The sequence below is a fragment of the Nannobrachium achirus genome (assembly GCF_963921795.1).
Source record: "Nannobrachium achirus genome assembly, chromosome: 24".
Taxonomy (NCBI): domain Eukaryota; kingdom Metazoa; phylum Chordata; class Actinopteri; order Myctophiformes; family Myctophidae; genus Nannobrachium; species Nannobrachium achirus.
This window is the reverse complement of record NC_137831.1, coordinates 43224466-43239465: the sequence shown is the minus strand read 5'-3', so window position 1 is coordinate 43239465 and position 15000 is coordinate 43224466. Positions and strand designations below refer to the sequence as shown.

Sequence of the window (15000 nt, the reverse complement as noted above, 5' to 3'; positions counted from 1 at the left end):
CATTATCTGGGTTAGGCAAGCAGTGGACCTAAAGCAGTAAAAACATTAAAAAGAATATAATGCAATTGTTTTTACTAATATCAATATCAAGGTGTTCAACAACGTTATCGAATATTGATGGTTTTCCTAATATCGCCCAGTCTTAGTGGACAATGCGTTGGGATACGGTGTGTTGTGGCCACACTATGTGTTACTGTCATATGAAGGTATGAGAGCTTAATTCCTGAAAAGGTGTCATTTTGAAGAAGGGAGGTTCTTGTGCCCATACGACACCTCGTGTTGCGGAGACGATCATTCCCACTACGCACAGCAGCAGATCCACAGGCAGGGCAGATCCACACATGGCAGATATTTCCAGCGAGGTCACCGGCTCTCTCCCTCACCCAGTATCACATCCAGACTGCAAAGACAGACATGTTGCTATTGTAAAAAATAAATTTACCTTACCTATTGTTTGACAACAAAAAGAAAAACTCGAATCCCTTAAACGTCCAGTCGTCTACACCAGTGGTTCTCAACCTGTGGGTCGGGAGCCCTAGGGGGGGTCCCCAAATTATTTTGGGGGGTCCCCAGATGATTAACTTAGTGGGCAACATTGTTTTCTCTCTCAACAGAAAACAAACCAACATAAAGTTTAATTGGATAGAGGGTTTATGCACATTTCTAAAGTGACAATTGAAGGGCTTTTTAATACCTCTAAAATGACAAATTAAACATTGGCCAATTGGCCAAAAATATTAGAGGTGGAAATTGTGAAAATAGCCGATCTACATGCTCACAACGCCATGTAGATCGGCTATTTTCACAATAGAACCATGTTATACAAAATGTAATGCCTCAAATCTTGGTGCTCGTCAGGGTTTGGGGGTCCCCAGTTAAAAAATGATTATTTGGGGTGGTCGTGGCCTGAAAAGGTTGAGAACCACTGATTTACGTTGGATGGGATAGGACGATATGAAAATGTCAAAGAAATTGCCATTTAGGATATTATCGTGATAATCATAATATCCCCAACATCCATTATCCTGGGGTGGAACATTTGCCAAAAAATCTCTGATCTACAAGCTCACAACGCGTTGCAGGTGTGAGCTTGTAGATCGGCTACTTTGGCAAAGAGATTTGGTAGAGTGAAAAAAAAGACTGTATCAAGTATGTCATTTCCAGGTAGGTTTGACGAATTATAGAGGGTTTAAGCGGTACCAGATATGCAGCTCGGCAAATAACTGGTGAATTGAACCCAGTGCATGACGGAGGTAATTTCACAATACATTTAAATCTCCCCGATACGATTATTGTGAGTGTTTTTTATCACGATAAACGATAATAACGTTTATCATCCCATCCCTAGAAGGGCATTAACGACTTGTGATTTTTGCAAGTCGACTCGACTCAGTAAAAAGTTGAGTTGAAGTCGACTTAATCGTTTGATGACGTCATCACTTCACACACGACCCCCCAATTATTTTGGGGGGTCCCTAGATGATTAACTTAATGTGCAACATTGTTTTCTCACTCAAACCAACATAAAGTTTAAGTATATAGAGGGTATCTTCACATTTCTAAAGTGCCAATTTAAGGACTTTTTAATACCTCTAAAATGACAAATGACAATCCAAATAAACCCTTTTGCAAATCCCGCCCCATTCTGCCCTGTTACTATGATGGGACATTAACCCTGGGCAGATTGTTTTTATAGTGGAAGTGGATGGGATTTTTTTTTCCCTTCATAGCCTCATTACAGCTATATAAAGTACCAAAGGAAAAACATCTAGGTGATATTAATAAAAAGGGAAGACAAAGGTACAGTAGTTACATTGCAAAACAGGGGGTTTACCCGAAAATATATGTTTTAATTTGTTTAATCCCAGTGGGACAGAATCCTCTTTGCAGATTATTTTATAGTGGTAGTGGATGGGATTTTTTTCCCCTTCATAGCCTCATTACAGCTATATAAAGTACCACAAAAAACACATCTACGTGATATTAATAAAAAGGGAAGAAAAAGGTACAGTAATTACATAGCAAAACAGTAGTTTTCCCCCGAAAAATAAATGTTTTAATTAGTTTAATCCTCTGGATCAGAGATAGAAAGAGAAGCGCATTGCATCTTGGGTACTAGGAAGAGGACAGAGAGAATGTTTCTCCTCACATAATAGGCTGGCTTTTCGTAATTCTGCCCATTTAAATTATATGTACCCAATCGTGACTCTTAGACCATTGATAAGGTACATGTGAACTAGTTTGTTGAAGCTTATTCGTTATGATGAGCGAGATCGCTTGACGCTTGCCGTCGCTATCACCGTACCGGCCGATCTCCGTGTCGCGCACTGCGGACAGTTGTTGAAAGCCACATTCAATATTCTCCACTGCACAAACTCCACCCCCGATAGCAAAAAGTGAATGTTTTTTTCTGGTTGGCCAGTCAGGGAGTCTCAGGGACCAATCAGAAGGCTGACAAACGGTCTATTATCAAATATATAGAGGCAGAAATTTTGAAAATAGCCGATCTGCTATTTTCACAATAGAACCATGTTATACCAAATGTAATGTAGCACTGTAATATTGGATCATTCCGTCCTTGACAATAAACAATCCTACTGTTTGAATGCTGTACAGACGCACACATGGAGCAAAAATAATGATCGAAAAAAAATACAAAGGATTTCTTTTTTCAACTTCGACTTTCTCTGGTGGGAGTCGACTTGTGTAATGAAGTCGACTCAGTCGACTTTTTCGTCAATGCCCTAATCCCTAGTCCACGTGACTTTGAGCGCTTCATGTGAGTATAGGAGCTTATAAGAACACAGACGTTACCCTGTCTGTTGTTCAGTGTTATGACTGGAGACACTGTTGGCTATTCCAGTCGTGGCCTCATCCCCCCGGCTGAGACACTGCTCCTGTGGTGAGATGCAAACAAGGAGATGACATCGGCAGTGACAACATTCACAGTGTCCACTGTCCAGTGGTATACACTTTGAGACGACAAAACCACTACTTAAGGCTTGTTAACCAGATGTGATGATCACAGGGTACATGGACAATAACACTGAGGAGGACACTGGTTACGTCAAGGAGCCCGGGGCATACAGGGGCGAATGAGTCACATGGGTATGGCAGGGGTATGCAGCTGCCATACCCTGGGTCCAGGCCTCCAGGGGGGGAAATAAAAGTTACTTTTAAATATAAATCCATAAATGTCTCTTTGTCTATCTGTGCTGGTTATTATGTTGTTAAATTACAGTAAAATAACTACAAATGCAAAATTTAACAAAATGGTCACTTTAACAAGGTACTATAATTATATTCTCCACACTTGTATTCTCCCCATCTTGACAGAATGGTATATTCCCAGGTTCCGCAGGTCAGCTGCACAGGTGCAATGCATTATTGTTAATTGTGGCACGTTTACTAACATGCTAAGTTTAGCTGCACTTGAAAAACCATTCCAGGCTGTCATATCCAGCCCAAGAAACCGTAGAAACCTGTGTAAAAAACTGAAAAAAATATAGTTTTTTTTCCAGACATTGTGAAAATAGCCGATCTACATGCTCACAACGCCTCGCAGTTGTGAGCATGTAGATCTGCTATTTTCACAATAGAACCACAAAATGTAATGCCTATTTTCCATGAGGACTCCCATCTTTGCCATACCCTAGCTTTTGCTGAACTGACGCCACTGGCGTAAAGGAGCACTGAGCATACAGGGGCGAATGAGTAATAGGCTCTCTTATCCTTCGACTACTGCTGTCATAGTACCTTTGAGAAAGGATGTGCAGCGAGTGTTAGAGAGGCAGGGGCTGAAATCTCTAAAGGGCCTTTTAGTGGGAAATATCGAAAATAGCAGACCTCCAAGCTCACAACGCGTCGCGCTGCGATGCGTTGTGAGCTTGGAGGTCGGCCATTTTCACTGCTTGATACCACACTGAACTAAGCATAATCAAGTGAATTCTGTAGATGGTGGTGTAACGGCATGAATTTCTACACAGAGAGGGCAATTATTTCAACATAAGCTGCTGTATTCAAGTTTAGCAGAGTTTGGACAAGGCAATTCTCTTGAATGCTGCCTTCAGGTATGGCATGGAGTTTGCAATTCTTTCAACATAGTAAAAACAGCATTCATGATCTGGAGAGCCGAGGGCACTTTTTACAGAGGGATAAAGGGGCAGGGGCTCAAGCCCTCTTTGATGTCTATGTGTGCACAGCACGTGTCTGCCTTTGAGCATTCGAGGAAGAAGGGGGCTGAAGAATTGTGTGCGACACCCCTGCCCAGGGGCGTCACACCAAATTCTGGGCCCTGGGTACAAGGATTCACTGCGGGGCCCCTGTGCTTTAACTATTGAAAAATAGCAGATATACAAGCTCACAGCGCGGCACCGAGTGCCGCGCTGCGAGCTTGTAGATCTGCTATTTTTGAAAAATCGTGAAAATGTGTGCCAAGAAACCTATGTTTCCATGTCAGTGATGCTCAAACTTTTTCACGTGAAGGACCCCCCTATCTCAAAATATTTAGTTCCAGGGACCCCCCAGAAGCAAATTTTGAGTTACAAATGTTCACTTAAAAAATACATATATTCAAAGATTTGCGCACATTTTCACGACTTTTCAAAAATAGCAGATCTACAAGCTCGCAGCGCGGCACTCGGTGCCGCGCTGTGAGCTTGTATATCTGCTATTTTTCAATAGCTAAAGTTACTAGGGCCCCTCCACCTTGGGCCCTGGTAACTCAGTCCCACTTTCCTACCCCTTGTGACGCCCCTGGCAACAGCCAACCTCTTTGATGTCTAGACAGACACCTCGAGGTTTCACAATCCACCCACAAACATGTTGCAAGATATATGAGACCTCATTAGTCATTGTAATGATCGCACACACACACAGCATGCTAAACTACTGCACCTTGTGTACGATGAACATTATGTGGATTATATTATGAGAAACTGCAGTCAGCACAGCGTGCATGTACCGTATGTGCTGAGAGAGTACAAAGCCCAGTGGTTGAGTGGCTATAAAAACATCACATGCGGTAAAGCTCCTGTATGCCGGGAAAAGGCACTTGTTTCAGAGAGGGGTGGTGGTCCCACATGAAACACCACTGGCAAAGATAAATTACACTCATTTGCCTTCATTATACTGTATTCCAGAGGTCTTCGATGTTTTCAGGCCAAGGACCCCTTAGTTGAGAGAGAGATGAAGCAGGGACCCCCACAGCCTGTTCAAAGTTTCATTGTTTGACAGCAAACAACTGTGTATTTTGGATTGATGTCAATTTGTGTTTTCAGAATTCAGACTAATTCTAACCACAAGGATATGGTATAAATCAGGGGTCTTCAACAGGGGAGTTACTACAGGGGGTCTTCCAAATCTTTGAGTGATAGAAACTTTTTTTTTTACTCCTTTTTATATTAACCACTTGAACCCTAGCATCCATATTCGGAGAACTTTAGCCAAAAATAGCAGATCTACAAGCTCACAACGCCTCGCAGACTAAACAGAGTGAAAGGTCAAGTTTATTAAGTATTGAAGGTTCAAGTGGTTAAATATCTGAAAACACATTGATATGAATCCAAAATACACTGATGATTGATTGGGCTGTCAAACAATGAAACTATTCTATGAACAGGTTGTGGGGGTCCCTGCTTCATCTCTCTCTCAACCACTTGAGCTGTCAAAACTTAACTTCACTCTGTACTTAATCTGCTCTTTTTCCCTCTACACCAAACCTCTTTGCCGAAAATAGACGATCTACAAGCTCACAACACCGTTGTGAGCTTGTAGATCGGCTATTTTCGTCTAAGGTTCTCAGAATATGGACGCTAGGGTTCAAGTGGTTAATATATTTTTTAGATTTTTTTTTCTATCACTCAAAGATTTGGAGGACCCCCTGTAGTAACTCTGAGACTCCCTGTTGAAGACCCCTGCTGTATTCTATGCCAGGGGGATCCATTCTTTTTCAGGTCACGGACCACAAACGAACCACGGACTCCCATTTGTTAAAGGAGTAGGCCTAGCTGTTCACCCCCAAAATGCCTTTTTTTCTATTGATTACTCATGCCATGGAGACTTGATTTCAATAAAGAAAAATGGTATTTGTTGCATTCCTAAGACAAAAATCTGATTACAATAAATGTACCCCCATTGATTCCGGATGGGGATCCCCATATGTATGCCCATATCTAAATAACTATAGCTACAACTACATGGGGTCATACTTGGGGGGGTTTCAATAGAATTGAAACCTGCATGTTCCAATTCTATTGTATCAAGTGAAGTCCCACAATAGTTTTCCTGGCAACATTTGAATAATGCAATGCATCCTCACAAATCAGAACCAATAATGTTGCCCCGAGTATAGCAGTAATGGGTCAAACATATAGGCCTATATATGCCACAAATCAGGGATCTTCAACAGGGGAGTTAGGCTACTACAGGGGGTCCTCCAAATCTTTGTGTGATAAAAACCTTTTTTCTCTTTTTTTTTATTAAACACTTGAACCCTAATGTCCATATTCTGAGAACGTTTGCCAAAAATAGTTGGCGTTGTGAGCTTGTAGACTATTTTTTGGCAAAGAGCTTTGGTGTGGAGGGAAAAAGAGCAGACTACAGAGTGAAAGGTCAAGTTTATTATAAGTATTGAAGGTTCAAGTGGTTAAATATCTGAAAACACAAATTGACATGAATCCAAAATACACTGATGATTGTGCTGTCAAATGAACTATATGGAATGTATGAACAGGTTGTGGGGGTCCCTGCTTCATCTCTCTCTCAACTAGGGGGTCCTTGGACTGAAAACGTTGAAGACCCCTGGTATAAATACGCAGTCAGTGAATCTAACTGACATGGACTGAATTGGACTGACACTGAGAAAGTGAATGAACCAAAAACCTCAGAGGTTTTTTATTTGAACTTTTACAATGTCAACCATCTGGATTCAAACAAGCCGCCCTGCTCCTGTTGTTCATGGGGTTCAATTACTTGTCCTCTTTTCTTTTCTTTCCACTACTAAAAGGGCCGGGGACTGATGTCGGATAGTCTTTCAACCTGCAAACCTGATTTATAACTCCAATTCCAATAACTTAAATTTCTAACAGGTTTGTGGGTTCAAAATTAGACAAAGCTGAAATGTAATAGCCTACAGGCAGGCAGACAGTCATGGTGCTGAGCAGGTTCAAATGTGTTATTTTTATTTGATAATTCATTTCTTATATATTTTTATTTAACTTTTTTTATTTTCATTCCAGCCATGCTTAGAAATCAACACTAGGCTATTCCTGGTTTAACACAATTTAAATCACAACGTGCGCAGTCAATTAGTGTGCATCTTGAATGAAAACCTGCACATAGGCTATGGTTAACTCACGCCTGGAAATGAGCAGGATCAACTCACCACTTGTGATTCTTTTCTTTCCGAGCGTTTTATCCGTGTAAATAAACAAATAAAAGTAAAAAAAAAAAAAAAAAAAGTTAAACTAGAAACGCTTAACAGAACTTGTCTTACCCAGTGTGAAAGATATGTTAAACCCTTCACAATTCACTCCAATGAGTGAGTAGCCTGCAGGTGCCTATTCCGGAACAATATGATAACAATCCATGTTTCAAATACGAGTCCAATGGAAGACTAGTAAAAACATACCGGTAACAACAAAAACGACCCGTCTCGACTCTGACTGTGCTCCTCGTCTAGAAGTGCTTGACAACTCACTGGACTCTGATCCTACTAGATCCTACTCCTAAAGGACTTTAACTCACACCTGAGGTAAGGTTATGTGTGCCATCTTGTGGCGAGTTGTGGGATTTCAGTTAGTCTTTAAAATGTTCATTGGGCAAAACCAGAGCCTTAGATAGATAGATACCTTTATTATCCCAAGGGGGAAAATCAGTTGCCCAGAAGCAGCACAGCAGTATAAGGTTATTTACAAAGTTACAGAGAAGTAAGAAAAACGATAAAGGAAATAAAAAAACAAGAACAGAGTCAGTACAGTAAAGAGCAAGGTACATCAAGAAAGGGAACGAATAATATAGCCTATATATATATATATATATATATATATATATATATATATATATATATATATATATATATATATATATATATATATATACACACACACACATAAAGTGTCCTTAGGCACAACTATCAATATAGTAGCCTACAGTGCCCCCAAATCAAAGTGACCATAAACAGTCAATGCTAGTTGGTGCAACAAGTATCTCACCATCATGTCAAACACAAGCAAAAATACTCAGGTCAGTGCGATATAAGAACAAGTAGAAAAAACAAACAAAAAAACAAGAAACAGCCTTGTATCTCTGGGCAAAACATATGACCAGTCACCAGTCAGTGGCGGACAAAGTAGCCTACTCAACTTCAGTCAAATAAATTGCATTTCAAAATATTAATTAGGCCTACTAATAAATAAGTACAAATTACAAAATACATTTCTTTTAGTATCAATGCATTGCTGCTGTATTACAATGTAGAAAATTAAAGCAATATATCTGAAAGATTTTCCAGAAATGGTCAGAGGAAATCTCAACAATAGAGGTATTTTCAGTTCACCTATTTGATATAAGACTTACATGGTTAGTTTATAATGTACTTTTTCCCTTCATAGAAATGTATAGTGGATTCAAAAGAACAATATTTGTCTTTGAATATAGGACAATATAGGTCATATAGGTCACAGTCTACATATTACACACATTGAAAGATACAATTGAATATATACTGAACAGCCAATTAAGGCTCCAAAACAGTCCAGAGATGCAAGTTGTTGTTTTTTATTTATTTTTATTTCGCCCAACTCCAGTGCAGCTTTTCTTTTTACAGTGAAAAACATATATAGCAAAATTAGCCTAACATTGGCCAAAAACTCAAAATAGAGAAATGAGGAAAATAAATAAACACATAAGGCAGGGGTCTTCAACAGGGGGTCCGGGACCACTAGGGGGTCCTCAGAGTTACTACAGGGGGTCCTCAAAATTTCTGAGTGATATATATATTTTTTTATATTAACCACTTGAACCCTAGCATCCAGATTCTGAGAACTTTAGCCAAAAATAGCAGATCTACAAGCTCACAATGCCTCGCGCTTATAGATCGTCTTTTTTCGGCAAAGAGGTTTGGTGTAGAGGGGAAAAAGAGCAGACTAAGTACAGAGTGAAAGGTCAAGTTTATTAAGTACGGTTCAAGAGGTTAAATATCTGAAAACACAAGTAGACTGATGAATCCAAAATACACTGATGATTGTGCTGCCAAACAAAGAAACTATATGGTATCTATGGGTGGATGGGGATGGGTCCCTGGCTCATCTCTCTCTCTATGTCGACTAAGGGGTCCTTGGCCTGAAAACGTTGAAGACCCCTGACTTAAGGCAAGCACTCATGAACAAAAACCCAACGGTTAAGATCTCTTGCAGGCTAAAGTTAACCTTATTCACAAAAGGCCTGCCACACTCCCTCAGGACTGTTAGCTGTGTTCCTGACCACCATCTAACTGCCTCGCTGTACCTGCAGCCTCTGAAAGCACTCAGATGTGTGTTATATACAGGGTTCCCACGGTCATGAAATTCCTGGAAATATTTTGAAATTAGAAAAATATTTTTCCAGTACTGGTAAAGTTTTGGAATTTATCAAGGGTCCTGGAAGGTCCTGGAAAAATATAGCTATGCATTGTCTTTGGTTATTGGTTTTGCTCTGAAATGACAAATTAAACATGGGCCAAATTGTCAAATATTAGAGGCAGAAATTGTGAAAATAGCCGATCTACATGCTCACAACGCCTCGCAACGCGAGGCGTTGTGAGCATGTAGATCTGCTATTTTCACAATAGAACCGAGTTATACAAAATTCCTCAACTCTTAGTGCTCGTCAGGGTGGGGGGTCCCCAGTTAAAATATGATTATTTCGGGGGCCACGGCCTGAAAAGGTTGAGAACCACTGCCATACACTACCTGTCTTTGGGCATTGCGCATAGGAGTAAGCGACCTGTTATTGAGCTGAATTATTGTTATATCGTCCTGGAAATTGGGTTAAATATTCTGGAAAAGTTTTGGAAAAGTTTTGGAAATGAATTGGTAAAAATGTGTGGGAACCCTGTATATAGGGCACGGGCTGCCCTGTGACATATACACTCGCATAATAGGCTACTGTACATAAAATCAATTCCATTTTATCACATATGCATGTAAATATACAATACAAATACATGTTTAACACTAATGTTTTAAGTTACATCAGTTTCCATTTGTCCATTGTGATTTATTTTGTTCTTTTCATTTCAATTGGGCTTTCTAAAAACATGCCAACCTGTTTGATAAAAAAAAGAAAATTACAAAAAATAAATAACGAATAAAAATAAAATAAAACACACACACACACACACACACACACACACACACACACACACACACACACACACACACACACACACACACACTACACACACGCACACGCACGCACACACACACACACACACACACACACACACACACTGCACACACACACACACACACACACACACACACACACACACACACACACACACACACACACACACACACACACACACACACACACACACACACACACACACACAGGTGCATCCGTAGCTGGTCGGTCTAGTAGGAAACACTGAGTGATAACATGTCACAACATGGGGATATGTTCCATTCCAGCGTTTGATCTAGAACAGAAGTTGGAAAAAAAACAAGTCAACTTTGATCAGGAGAGTCATCCACCTATAGGCTATTCAGAAACCATCTCAGGTTCACCTGAGCACCTGCAACTCAGGGATTAACTACTACAGGATGTTACCTGGTTTGTTTTTGTTGAAGTCTGACTCTGAGTCTGAAGACGAATCCAACAGCTATGATTGCAACAACACCAATACCAGTAGCAGCAACAGCACCACAACTAACTGCAATAACCGTGAGGAAAAGATGAGATGCTCATTCATGTATGTTCTGCAGTGCAATGAAAACACTTAACCAGGATCTAACAGGCACACTGAAGAACAAGAACTTACTGAAACCACTGTGATCTGCTTCAGAGTTCTCACACACATCTAGGAAAAGAATAGAGTTTGTAACATCATGTATCTACCAGTATCCCCCAACAATCCAAGGTTCAAGGTTGTACTTTATTAATACGTCTTGTGTACAGGTACATAAGAGTAAAACTTGTTTTGTTTTGGCATCCTTCAGACAATGCCTCCTGTGAATTGTTTTATTTTTGTTTATTTTCTTTTTATTTCGTTCATATTTTCATAACTAAAATAAAGAATATAAACAGCAAACAACATCTAAAAAAAAAAATCTAAAAGGGATAATAAGACATAGAAAGATGAGAAAAGAAAGAGAGTGCAAAAGGCAAAAGAGCAACGAGAAAAGAAAAGAGCATCCTCAAATGTACGTGCATAAAGTTTGGCATATTCTATACGCCAACAGCATATGTTTCCAGTAGTTACTACTGTACTGTACTTAACTTTTTTGTCAATATCGTCACAGTATGTTTATGTGCAACAGGTTAGTATATTCAACTTCACAGTATACATCCATGAAAGTCATTCACTTTCAGCCTATGTTTGTGACCGTGAGCCCATTGTAATTGAAAACATCTCTCACCTTGTTTATCAGAATAAATCACCCTGGAAACCTTCTTGACAACCCCAGAATGGGAACGCACCTCACAGTGGACCTGAGTCCCGTTTCTACAGAACCTTTCCAGTGTGACAGTACTGTTCACTGTGATGGTACCATCAGCGTTGGCTTTATGGACAGTGGTGTAGTTTGAAGATCCTACATGTCTGGGGACCTCCAGAGTCACTGTCAGAGGAGCAGTACGGGACACAGCAGAGCAGGACACAACCATCTGCTCTGTGCCGTTGGGTTTTGTGACGTGTAATATGGGCTCAGGTTGTCCTGCAAAACAAAGGGGTCATTTTGACAACTTTTCTTATATACTTGTGAGGACATACTATATGACTAGGCCTACATAACAAAAACTACTCTTTGTTATGACCGTCAGGTCGCAGTTACTATGAAAAGCTCCACTGCCTGTCAGTCTGTCAGTCAGTCTGTCAGTGTGTCTGTCCGTCACGTCACACTTTTGCCCTAGGCATATCTCTGCCACCATTGGCCCTATCAATGCCAGACTTTGCACACAAACTCCTTGGATGGCAAATCACAACCTCCAACCCTCATTTCTCACATGGCCCTCTTCTAGCGCCGCCATCAGGCTGATTTTTGAAAACAAATTTTTGGACACTGCTCCTACAGATTGTGGCCTAAAATCACACAAAGCGGTACACAGTATCTCTACAGTCAGGTCATCAACATGGATCTGTCCCATTTCCCATATTCCCTCCTGGCTACAATTGCCTTCTAAAGTTTGTGTATGCTCCCGATCTCCCGATTAGGGAGACTTACTGGTTAAGTTGGGTGTGCGCACGCACACACTCCACATCTTACCAAAAACTATGAGGCAGGTTTTCTTATAGATGGCTCCTTCAGGATAGGCATTAAATAAACATCTGTAACAGCCCTCGTCTGCTTTGGTTACATTCCTGATGACTATGGTACTATTCTGCAGTCCTGGGTCTTTAAACTCCACTTTCCCCTGAAAGGGAGGATTGATCTTGGTGCCAAAGCGTTTATTGTAGGTGGCAACGTCCTCTGTTCCCCCTGGTATTATTTTCTGCCAGGTAACTTGAAGGACGTTCTTGGATTGTGTGAGTTGACAGGTGAAACAGGCCTCCTCTCCCACCATGGCTACAGTGTCCTGTGTCTGGATCATCTCTGGTAGTCCTAGAATAGGAGTAGGAGGGAGGTGACAGTTATACTCTAAGTCAGGGGTCTTCAACAGGGGGTCCTCAGAGTTACTACAGGGGGGGCCTCCAAATCTTTGTGTGACAGGATAATAATTTCAAAAGAACAACTTGAACCCTCGCATCCCTGTTCTGAGGAGAACTTTGGCCAAAAATAGCCGATCTACAAGCTCTCGACGAGAGCTTGGCGATCGGCTATTTTTGGCAAATAGGTTTGGTGTAGAGGTTAAAAAAAAAGAGCAGACCAAGTACAGAGTGAAAGGTCAAATGTACCAAGTGTCAATGATTTAAGTGGTTAAATATCTGAAAACAAGTCAATACAAACAAGTCAAACAGAGTACAGCAACTTGCAATGGGACTGGTGTACAAGATACACTACACCACTATGATACCCAAGTACCTGTCAAAATACTTTATAAACGTTAAGGATGTCCATAATTACAACACCAGAGGCAGTGCCACAGATCACGTTCAACCCAGAGTCAACTCAAAGAAAGGGTCGAACTCGTTCTTCTGCTATACCACAAAAATGTGGAATGCCTTACCGAAGGCCATAAAGGAGTGTGGATCACTAGCATCCTTTAAAATTGCCCTAAAAAACCACTTACAGGCAGCAGCCGTTCACAACTGGTAAAAACCTAGCCCAACCCTACCCTCCCTGCCCCTTCCTTGTATATACTGTACATACTGATTGTTTAGACTTACTGTTACCTGCCCCTTCCTTGTATATATTGTATATACTGTACTTACTGATTGTATAGACCTACTGTTTTCTTTTTCTTTACATGTCTACTGCATAGTACTGTGTTCTATTTGTCTGTCATTCAATGTTATATGAGATACTTAAATGGTTTCCTGTTGAAATAAGCTTAGTCTTTTCATGGATCTCCTTTTAGTAGACCTTGTACCAGTGAACTGTACCGTCATGAATCTGTACATTTTCCTATGCAAACTTCTAATAAAGCCTTCAATCAATCAATCAATCAATACAAATCTGTAACACCATTTTATACAATATGTCGTGGGGGTCCCTGCTTTATCTCCCTCTCAGCTAAAGGGTCCTTGGCCTGAAAACGTTGAAGACCCCTGCTCTAATGACTGCACTCAACATATTCTCGCTCTCGCGTCATATAGCGACGAGTTGGGGCAAAAGCACCCGTTGTGTCACACATTAAGAGCGAGGACTCCCCTGTCGTGTCATTTTTCGACCTTCAGCATATACTCTCAGCTACTGGAATGCAGAACTACTGTTAGTGTTTTGCATTCTATATGAACGTCATGATAACGTTAAGCTGTGCCTGGCCAGTATATTGCCAGGCCTAAAATTATTGGATGCTTTAACTATTAAAAAATAGCAGATATACAAGCTCACAGTGCGCCGCGCTGCGAGCTTGTAGATCTGCTATTTTTGAAAAAGTTGTGAAAATGTGTGCAAATCTTTGAACATAATGTATTTTTAATGCAAACGTTTGTAACTCAAATTTTGCCTCTGGGTGGTCCCTGGAACTAAATATTTTGAGATGGGGGTCCGTGGCCAAATACATATCATTTTGGGAGTCCTTCACATGAATAAGTTTGAGAACCACTGACATAGTATAGTCTCTCAAGAACAGACTAACTGAGCTCCAGTTAAGTGAAAAGGACCTTTTCTTTGATGATGGATAGCCATGCAGATTGCTGACATAGAAACATGGCTTTTTCCAAAAAACCTTAGAAAGACACTAACTAAGAATCGAGTCGGGTCAAAATTCAAATTTTCACAATTTTTCAAAAATAGCAGATGTACAAGCTCGCAGCGCGGCACTCGGTGCCGCGCTGTGAGCTTGTAGAGCTTGTAGATCTGCTATTTTTCAGTAGTTAAAGCATAAAATAATAATACACAATAATGCGTACCCGTTTTGAATGGCTTAATGGTGTGAGGTTTCTTTCGAGGCGCTGTTAAGAGAATGCTGTAAGGATCTTAAGAAATGCAACCAAGTAATTGAGAAAAACCTTAACATATAGGCTTACATAGGTCAGTTCATTTAACATACCTGCTGTGAATTTCAGAAGAAAAATCACAAGTGTGTGAGTGAGACGAGTATTTCTGTTCAATAGGCTGAACATAGTGCCATGGCATTGTAGCCAAATGCTACAGTGTAATTCGTAACGTGATGGTATAAGGTTACATTGCCTAG

General features: G+C 40.5%; 1 protein-coding gene across 3 annotated transcripts in view; it reads right to left on the bottom strand.

Moving 5' to 3' along the window:
- The window catches only part of LOC308280071 (nectin-4-like), a 44503-nt gene extending 36817 nt beyond the window's left edge, over positions 1-7686 (bottom strand). The window contains exons 1-3 of one of the 3 annotated variants that reach the window (XM_080720334.1): positions 7631-7686; positions 2815-2897; positions 274-400 (exon numbers count right to left, since the gene is read on the bottom strand). In XM_080720334.1, the coding sequence (XP_080576460.1) occupies positions 274-343 (70 nt within the window). In that variant the 5' untranslated portion in view covers positions 344-400; positions 2815-2897; positions 7631-7686. Of the gene's footprint in view, positions 1-273; positions 401-2814; positions 2898-7384 lie in introns of all 3 variants that reach the window. The other 2 variants (XM_080720333.1, XM_080720332.1) reach the window with 2 other exon arrangements.
- Positions 7687-15000: the final 7314 nt, after the last annotated feature.